Raw genomic sequence first — 9,527 nt, 5'->3', positions numbered from 1 at the left:
CATGCCCCCCCCCACACACACACATACACACACACCCACCCCAGCTGTTGGACAGATGAATTACAGCCTCCGGCTTGGGGCCAGGGCTGGTGAGGGATTAAAGCTCTGGGGCTGGCCCTTTAAATGGCTCTTGGCCCCTCCCCCACCCTGGTGTCCAGACACCCCTCACACACCCCTAGGCAGACCCCCTTGGTTCCCCCTAACTCCCTGTCTAGGTCTGTCCTAAGGCCTTCCATTCCCTTCTCTCTAGGCTAGTCCCTCCCCAGCCTCCCCTCCTCCTATCAGAGACACATCCACGAAATGCTACTTGTTCCACACATACACACCCTGGGCCCACATCCTGGCTTCCAGGTCTGGGAGGGTTCTAGCCTCCAGCTCCTTCCTCCAGCAGCAGGGCCTTGCCTGCCGGGCCTCTGCAGCCTGCAGCTGACCACTGCCCTGGCTGGGTGAGGGGCCTGTGGGTCAGAAATAGCACCTCCCTGGGGGCAGTGTCATCAGCAGCTGCAGAAGCTTGCAGCACATTGCATCATGGAAGCTGGGGGCCAGAGGCCTGAGTCTCTTGGGTAGAGGCAAGGATGGGGGCTTAGAAGGCCAGGGGATGGAGAGGTTAAATGGGATCCCAAATATCTAGGTCCCCAGGGGCAGGGAACTGTGGCTAAGGGAGGTCCTTGAGGAGTGTCTGAGGTGAGGGCCAACCTAGATGTGACCTTCAGGTGGACAAGCTTCTTGGCCATGGACTTAGGTTAAAAGGCCTAGCTCCTTATCATCTGAGGGCTTGGAGGGATGGGGTGGGCCTCTGTCACCTTCTTGGGCCACAGAGGAAGGACATGATGGGGAAACAGGATATGGCCTTGGGGGGTGGGATGGGGGGGAGGCTTACAGCACAGGCCATTTAGAAGCTCAGGCCCAGAGTCACAGTTTTTGCCGAGGAGGAAGGCTCCTCCCTGTTGGGCCCGTTCATCTAGTCTGGCCACCTGTGCTGCTCGCCAAAACCTGCCTGCACCCGCCTGGTGGAACGGGAGGGGGCAGAGTCCAGAGGGTGGGGTTGACTGTCTGGTATCTTGATAAGGCTGGAGAGGGTGCAGAGCTGAAGGAAAAGGGTCTGCATGCCTGGGACCAGGACTGAGGCTGGCTTGGGTGGAGATGTCAGGGGCTACCTTGGAGCCTGGAAGGCTCAGCAAGAGGGTCCAGTCAGGACAGGGGTCATGGGTTGGGTGTCCATTGTAGACTTATTCAGATGCTATAGCTGCCTCCTTTACCATCTGGTCCAGGCTGCCTCCTAAAGCGGAAAGCTAGAGGACCACTTTGGGGATGGGGGTTTTTCCCCCCCTGGTTGCCATGGAAACAGATTCTCCTAGCCCATCTGACCACTGAAGCCAGGTTTCTTTTCAGGGAGGGGGCAGAGTGCACAGGGAAATCCTCCAGCCTGGGAGACCCTAGTTCTAACTGATTTCTTTCTTTTAGGTTCCCCGCATTCGCCATGCCAGCCCCGTAGCACTGCCCACCCCATCCACCGTGGTCTGTTGCACCCCACTGCTGGGGCGCTGGTTCCAATGAGACAGGGCACACTAAACTCCACCTGGTAAGTCCTGCCCTTGAGCGACCACCCAACAGTCTAACTCCACAGCGCTTGCTGGAAGATGCTTGGAACAGCCTGGATCATGCCCACTGCAGAATGGTCCAGCCCAACTCCGAGCCTTCCCCCACCATGTGGTACTTGAGTGGTTCAGCCCTCTTGGTTTATGGAGCTCCCCTTGGTCTGCTATGAATGGTTCAGCCCTGTACTTCACAAGCCTCTCCAGTACCACCAAAACCTACCTCCCAATGCTCAGACTCTGTTGCTTATTGAATTAATCTAAAGTTTGCAAGCTGAAAAGTAGATGTGAGACATTCTCGAGGAGTTTTTTCTTTGGAAGGGGATGGCTTTGCCCCTGTAAGAGTGGTTGAACAGACTGGCTTATGGAAGGTGTTTGGAAATCGATTTGGGAGAAATACTGAAGATCATTACTACAATTTCCTGTTGCTATGACATTCTTGGCATCTCACCCTTCCTCCCAGTTCACTTGACCCATTCTCACCCCCACTGCACTATAACATTTGCCCCACATAGCCTAAATTATATTCGTTTTCCGGCTTCCCACTCCTGCCTGAGGCCATTCCATACCCCATTTCTCCCTAGGAACAAAGGGAAGATGATCTCTAAGCCAAGGACTTAAATTTTCTGAATGTGCGTAGTTCTCCCCTGTTACTCAGTGAGTTTCTTGGCAGGGACTGTTTTTTCTATGTTTCTGTCACTTGGTATAATGGTTTGCACATTGGGGTACCTCGGTATATTTGTGTTGAATGAATGTGTTAACTGAACGAGCTTCATTGCTAGGAAACCTACATTTTCTGAGATCTGCTGCACAGGCTCCTACCTACACCTTTAGAGGACAGGAGACACTGGGATGGTGACATGGGGTAGAGCTGAGAGGAAGGCTGATTCTGCAGATGGCCTCTGAGGATACAACCAAGAGGGCGAATAGGACAGAGGTGGTGTAGAATAGTGATAAGGGCTCCATTCTGGAAAGAAGCCCAGTTCTCCCACTCACCTGCACAATGACCTTGGTCAGGTTTTTTTTTTAAGCTATAGGGCTTGTGCGCTTGCCAGACACAGAGAGACAGAGACACAGAAAGCGAGAAATCGCCCCCCAGGGGGGATGGCCACACCACAATCCCTTCTCCTCCATTCTCCTCTTGGGATCTTGGGCACGCACGCACACGTCCCCGGTGTGAGTTTTAAGCCACCGGGTCTGGGGCGCGAACCGTGGTCGACTACATGGGAGTCCAGCGACATAGCCATTACGCTAACTGCTAGTCCCCCTTGGTCAGGTTTTCTAACTTCAGAGCCTCAATTTCCTCATCTGTAAAATGGGGGTAATCAAAGTACCGCCTATGTCAGGTTTTGGGGAAAGATTAAATAAAAGCATGTAAAATGCCTAGCAGTGACTAGCATATAGTAAGTTCACCAAATGTTAGCAATTGTCGCTGTGATGGGAACTGCATGGAACTGTGCGGAGAGGCAGAGGTGTTGAGGAATGGGACAGAAGTTGAATGGAGGCGATTCAAATACTTGACTGGGACAGAAAGATCACTGATCCAGCAAGATGTCAGGATTCAGAGAAATGAGACGAGGAGTCAGCAGGGTCAGCCTGCTCCAGTGTCTCCCTGTCTGTTCAGGAACATGAAGGCAAACACAGAAGGGCATGTGCAGAGACACACGTGATCACGCTGGTGATGCAGAGGCAGACCCAGACAAAAGACTGAGACAGAAGCCAGGCAGACACACAGACAGAGACAGCCCCGCGGAGTCATGTAGACAGGGATAATGACAGGAACGCGTCAGACACAGGCACTGAGGGAGACAAGATGAGCAGATATGCAGGTGCACACGGAGACAGACACCGGGACCCACACACAGCCGACCTTGTCAGTCAGACTGGTGAACACAGCGCCCAGTCAGAGGCAGACACAAGGCCCGCAGTGACACATAGCGGGCTTGGGCCGGCACTGTCACTCCTCGGTGGGGGGGAGGGGGAGAGCCAGCAGCGGGGGAAGGCTGGGGAAGGGAATCCCGGGCGGGCGGCCTGCCCGGGTGGCTGAGTCACCCCGGGGAGTCTGCCGGCGGCCCTCCCCGCGCCCCCCTTCTACTTCCCCAGGTAAGAAGCGAGCCTGTTAACCCCATGCTTTCAACAGGCCGAATGACTGGCAGTGGGCGAGAGGCTGCGGGGGGCCTGGACCCGCCCCGCCTCGGCGCGCGTGCAGCGTGCCCGCTCCGCAAAGCCTTGTCTGCGGGGTCTTGTCTGTGGCGGTCATGTGAGTCTGCGTGCGCATGTCAGGCCTCTTACCACGCGTCCCGCGCGGTTGGGGCGCTGCGTGGAGGGGCTCCTCGGACTCGAGCCCAGAGAAAGTTAAGTGGGTGTGATTGATAGAATGGTTCTCTCTTGGGGCTCAAGGGGGAAGGGGTCGGTTAAAGTCCCGGAGTCCAGAGCCCGGATGGAAGGGGCGGGGCTAAGGCTTTGCCGGGAGTGCCCGGATGGAGAGGGCGTGGCCTAGTCTGGAGCAGAATTAACCCTTTCAGGGTGACTGGCTCCCGGAATTGTGGGTCGCGTTGGGAGAAGTTGGAATGTGTGCCCCAGAAGTGTATTGACCTCCCAGCCTGGCTCGCCTGCGTGCGTCTACCTCTCGTCTCTTTTGGAGGAGTCTGTGGGTGTCTGTCTTTGTGACTGTCCGTGGTCGTCCCCTCCCCTTGGTTAGTATGGACACCGGGAGTCGGGGAGGGTTGTCTATTCCTGCTTCAAAGCGAGAGTGGAGGTGAGAGTGGTTCGCGAACCGGCGGGCGCTGCGAGGGAACAGGTGTGAGTGCGGCTTCGGGGCTGCCCGGCTCGGGGAGGGGCCGGCCGGGAGGGGGGAGACGGGAGGGGAAATTCCGCGGGACCGGTGGTGAGCGGTGTGTGGGCTGAGTTGTGTCTGCCTCTGACTGTGTCTGTGTGTGTTCAGGGAGGCGGGGGCTGAGTCAGTGGGAATAGGGGAAGGTTTTCTGGGTGACTCACGCTCCCCCACCCCAAGACTGAATCAGACCCCGAGGGAGGGCTTTGTACCCGGAGCTCGTGGGGGAGTCAGGAGCCTGGGTCCCTGGTGGGGGCAAGTATCCAGGGTGGCTGGAGAGTGTTTAGTGTACCGGAAGTTTTGTCCTGGAGCGAGGGCTCTGTATTTCGGGGTGCCGACGTGTGGGGGGTTTGTGGATAAAGGGAAAAGACCAGGGGGCTGGAGGGACGGGACTCGCTGGTTTAGGGAAAGCTGAGTCAGTTCCCCGTGGGAAAGGGGAAGTGGCAGAGGGGAAGTGTCATCATCGCAGAAGGGGAAGCTGCATTTCCTGGTAACTGGCAGCTCTCTCGGACCACATCCTAAGCAGGAATCGGCCTCTGTGATGAGTGGTCCCCCGGCTCCCGGTCTTCCCTGGTCTGCCCACCGGGGACCCCGGGACTTTGGTGGAGGCAGCCATAGTTAAGCATTGTACTAGTCTCGGAGCTTTGCAACAATAGAAAGGCTACTGCCTCTGGTGAGAGTTTTGACAAGAGACTCCGTGTGATTGCTGAGCGGGTCCTCGGGACCCAAGCGCCCACCACTGGCACGCCGGGACCCGTGGTGTCCAAACGCTTCCACGCGAACAGACGACCATGCCCCTGCGGGAGGGAGGGCTGATTGCACCCCAAACCCCTCAGCCTTTGTGGGCTGGCGGAAATTTCCCCACAGCGCAGACTTTCAGCGAAGGTGAACTTTCCAGCCGCCCCCAGCCCCAGGTCGCGCGCTCTCCCCCGGCTTCCTGCTCGACGCTCGCTCCAGCTGGAGCGCTGGCCCCGCCCCCGCCGCTTTGTACTCGACACTCGCCTCTCGCTGCTCTTTGTACTCTAGACTCTCAATGGACCGATCCCGGGAGCGGAGCCGGCTCCCTACTTGCGGGAACGCCGGGTAGGCGCGGAGGAAGCGCGGGGACGCAACTCTTGGGTTCAGAGAGGCGAGGAGGAGGAGCTGGGGCTAAAGGGAAGGTGCCCAGGAGAGAGGAGCGCTGTGACCGTCGTGGGTCCTGCCGGCACCGACGGGAAGAGGTGGGGGGGGTGTGAAGGAGGAAGTGAAACGGGTTCTGGGTTCTTTAAGGGAGTGGGCGGTGAGAGTGGGACAAGGGTGATGTCACTGCCTGTCGGGCCCCGCCCTCTTCCCTCCCGTAGGACCCCCCCCCCCCGCCACTTCCCCCCCCACCCCTCCCGCGCCCAACGCCTGTCGGGCCCCGCCCTCTTCCCTCCCGTAGGCCCCCCCCCTCCCCGTACACTTACACACACCGCTTCCGCTGCGCAAGTAGCCACGTCACGGGCAACCCCCGAAATCCCCCCCTCCCTTGGGGGGCGGGGGCCACGTGGGCCTTGGGGAACCGCGTGGCCCCGGCGGGGAAGGGCATAGAGGATACGGGAGCCACGCGCAAGGGGCCACTCGGGACCGCAGCGCGCGACTTCTTAGAAGTTAGGGAATTAAAGAGAGAGTTTGGTTTGGGGGGTCGGTTGCTATTGAAGACCTAGGCAGCCAGGGGACGTGGAGGAGCTGAAGGAACCGGGTATGAAGCTGGGGACTTGACCCACTGTTTGGGTCGGGGTCGGTGTTGGGGGGAGCGCTCTGATAGCGGCACGGGCGGGTTTGGGTGCCGTAGAAGTCACCGTGGCGGGCCAGCCCTAAAGCAGTTCCAAGGGCTCCGGGATGAGGAGGTCAGTCACTGGGCGAGGTGAAGTGAGGAAGGGGAAGGACATCTTTGCCAGCGTTCAGCATCGGTCGGCCGTCCGTCTGTCCTGAGATGCTCGGGCGGGAGCGACTCGGGAGATCTGGCCGGGACCATCGGCGACTCTGGCGCTTCAGGCTTGCGGGTGGCGCGGTCCTCCAGGCCGGCCGGAGCGTGCGACTCTCCGCCCTCACCCGCACAGATCTTACCCTGCCGGCTTGCTTGCCCCTCTGACCTGCGGGCCGGGATGTCTAGTGCTAGATGGGGACCCTAGGTGGGAGCCGCGGGGTCACATCGGGGTCACCTGGGGCCGAGCCCGTCTGACCGGCTCCGCTGCCCCTCCTCCCGCGGCCGCTGCCTGCCGGCTAACCTCGCTCCAATTGGTTCCGGCCAGGCTGTTACTGAGGCGGAGACGTGAGTGATGATTGGCTTTCTGGGGAGAGAGGAAGTCCTGTGATTGGCCAGATCTCCGGAGCTCGCCGACGCTGTGAGAGGACGCTCCCACGGAGGCCGGGTAAGCGGCAGCAGCGATGCTGGTCGGCCTACCCTGCTCCTGACTGGAGGCTTGGCAGCACGGCCACCCGGTCCCACCGACAGGCCGACTGGCTTTCTGCCACTTGTCTGGCTCTCAGCCATTCTCCTGGGCCTCTCTGGGCTCCTTAGGCCCAGTGGGCCTTCTCTCGGGGAAAGCCAAGGCCAGACTCCCTGCACCAATGACAAACCTGTGGGTGCCACTGCCAGCCTGGCCCAGACCCTGCGCTGACCCTGTGTGCTGGCCAGCTCGCCTCACTCCTTTTCCAACTGCTTTCTGTAGAACTGGCTGTGAAAGGCCCCAGCGGCCATCTGGGGACGGTGGGCACTCTTGTCTGAGCGGCTGGAGCCGGACCATCGTCCCAGGGAGCTGGGGCAGGGGGCCGTGCCCAATCTCCAGGGCTCCTGGGGCCACTGCTGACCTGGTAAGGGAAAGACTGGGGCTGGGTTGTCTGGGTGTACACTGGCAGCTCTGGTTTTGCCCCTAGTAAGAGCATAATCTTTTGTCCCTAATCCAGGCTGGATGCATCGGGCAGTGGACCCTCCAGGGGCCCGCGCTGCACGGGAAGCCTTTGCCCTTGGGGGCCTGAGCTGTGCTGGGGCCTGGAGCTCCTGCCCGCCCCATCCCCCTCCTCGTAGCGCATGGCTGCCTGGAGGCAGGTGAGAAATTGGACCATCTCTCCATTTCTAGACACTTCTCTTACCATCTTCTGTATCCTTTAATATTGCATCATTTCTCATGGGTTTTTGCCATTCTGTGGGCCTCTGGGCAGTCCTCAGCTGCTTTCTCTTATTTTCTTAGTCTTCTCTTTTCTGGGTAGGAAAAAATTAGCCTCTCTTCAGTACCTTACAATAGACCCTTCTCTCTTCAGATGCTCCGCCAGCATCGGGCAGCCCCCGCTTCCTGCTCCCCTACCCCCTTCACATGGCAGTAGCTCTGGGCATCCCAACAAACCATATTATGCTTCAGGGTGAGTGGAGGATTCAAAGGTAGTGGAGGTGGGAGGTAGGTTGGGGACTTGAAAAAATTCCCCCAAGTGTGACCTCCCAATCCTGTTTACTCTATAGGACGCCCACCCCGAGACCCCTCCATGGGAAGCTGGAATCCCTGCATGGCTGCGTGCAGGCGTTGCTGCGGGAGCCAGCCCAGCCAGGGCTATGGGAGCAGCTTGGGCAGCTGTACGAGTCAGAGCATGACAGTGAGGAGGCCGTACGCTGCTACCACAGTGCCCTTCGATATGGAGGAAGCTTCGCCGAGCTGGGGCCCCGCATTGGTCGACTACAGCAGGTGAGCTATAAGGGACATAAAGGGCTAGGGATCCTCCTCTGGCCCAGTGCTACTGTCTTATGCCTGCCTCTGTCCTGTGCACTCCCAGGCCCAACTCTGGAACTTTCATGCTGGCTCCTGCCAGCACCGAGCCAAGGTCCTGCCTCCACTGGAGCAAGTGTGGAACTTGCTGCACCTTGAGGTGAGGCTGGGGCTGGCTGGCCTCCGGAGGAGGGCCCAGCCAGGCCTGGACCTGTGCCATCCTCTCTCCTCTCTTTGTCCTCAGCACAAGCGAAACTATGGGGCCAAACGGGGGGGTCCCCCGGTGAAGCGAGCTGCCGAACCCCCAGTGGTGCAGCCTGTGCCTCCCGTAGCACTGTCAGGCCCCTCAGGGGAGGAGGGCCTCAGCCCTGGAGGGAAGCGCAGGAGAGGCTGCAGTTCTGAACAGGTATGGTCGTAAGTGGGCCTGCAGGGTGTGAGTGGGTAGGACTGGGGCAAGGAGTGGGGTCTTCACACTTTTTTCTCTCCTAGACTGGACTTCCCCCAGGGCTGCCACTGCCTCCACCACCATTACCACCACCGCCGCCACCCCCACTGCCTGGCCTGCCCACCAGCCCCCCATTTCAGCTAAGTAAGCCAGGGCTGTGGAGTACCCTGCATGGAGATGCCTGGGGTCCCGAGCGCAAGGGTTCAGTACCCCCAGAGCGCCAGGTGAGCCCCACTCTGTTTCCTTCACCTCTTACCTGTAATTTCTGAGTCCTCCATCTCTCACCTGTGTCCTCTATCTCCCACAGGAGCAGCGACACTCGCTGCCTCACCTGTATCCATACCCAGCTCCAGCCTACACCGCGCACCCCCCCGGCCACCGGCTGGTCCCGGCTGCACCCCCAGGCCCGGGCCCCCGCCCCCCAGGAGCAGAGAGCCATGGCTGCCTGCCTGCCACCCGTCCCCCCGGAAGTGACCTTAGAGAGAGCAGAGTTCAGAGGTCGCGGATGGACTCCAGCGTTTCACCAGCAGCAACCACCGCCTGCGTGCCTTACGCCCCTTCCCGGCCCCCTGGCCTCCCTGGCACCACCACCACCAGCAGCAGCAGTAGCAGCAGCAGCAACACCGGTCTCCGGGGCGTGGAGCCGAGCCCAGGCATTGTGAGTGACAGCCACAGATGGAGGGTGGAGTGGGGGCTCTGAAGAGCTTGGCTGAGGTGAGCGGAGCAGTGTTCTGACCACCCTGTCCTACACTTGCAGCCCGGCGCTGACCATTACCAAACACCCGCGCTGGAGGTCTCCCCTCACCAGGGCCGCCTGGGGCCCTCGGCACACAGCAGTCGGAAACCGTTCTTGGGGGCTCCCGCTGCCACTCCCCACCTGCCCCTGCCACCTGGGCCCCCCTCACCTCCTCCACCCCCTTGTCCTCCCCCCTTCC

The 9,527-nt window shown here is 59.9% G+C and overlaps 1 protein-coding gene across 1 annotated transcript in view; it reads left to right on the top strand.

Annotated features, from left to right (window-relative positions):
* The window catches only part of KDM6B (lysine demethylase 6B), a 26,159-nt gene that overhangs the window by 9,202 nt on the left and 7,430 nt on the right, over window positions 1-9,527 (top strand). The window contains exons 2-12 of the mRNA XM_027773204.1: window positions 1,465-1,582; window positions 6,702-6,821; window positions 7,122-7,263; window positions 7,357-7,498; window positions 7,711-7,809; window positions 7,907-8,126; window positions 8,215-8,307; window positions 8,392-8,553; window positions 8,637-8,816; window positions 8,900-9,250; window positions 9,350-9,517. Of these exons, the coding sequence (XP_027629005.1) occupies window positions 7,362-7,498; window positions 7,711-7,809; window positions 7,907-8,126; window positions 8,215-8,307; window positions 8,392-8,553; window positions 8,637-8,816; window positions 8,900-9,250; window positions 9,350-9,517 (1,410 nt within the window). The 5' untranslated portion in view covers window positions 1,465-1,582; window positions 6,702-6,821; window positions 7,122-7,263; window positions 7,357-7,361. The remainder of the gene's footprint in view (window positions 1-1,464; window positions 1,583-6,701; window positions 6,822-7,121; window positions 7,264-7,356; window positions 7,499-7,710; window positions 7,810-7,906; window positions 8,127-8,214; window positions 8,308-8,391; window positions 8,554-8,636; window positions 8,817-8,899; window positions 9,251-9,349; window positions 9,518-9,527) is intronic.

The sequence above is a fragment of the Tupaia chinensis genome, unplaced genomic scaffold (assembly GCF_000334495.1).
Source record: "Tupaia chinensis unplaced genomic scaffold, TupChi_1.0 Scaffold000330_1, whole genome shotgun sequence".
In the NCBI taxonomy this organism is placed as follows: Eukaryota; Metazoa; Chordata; class Mammalia; order Scandentia; family Tupaiidae; genus Tupaia; species Tupaia belangeri.
Note: the sequence above shows the minus strand (reverse complement) of the source record. Positions and strands in the feature narration are given on the sequence as shown.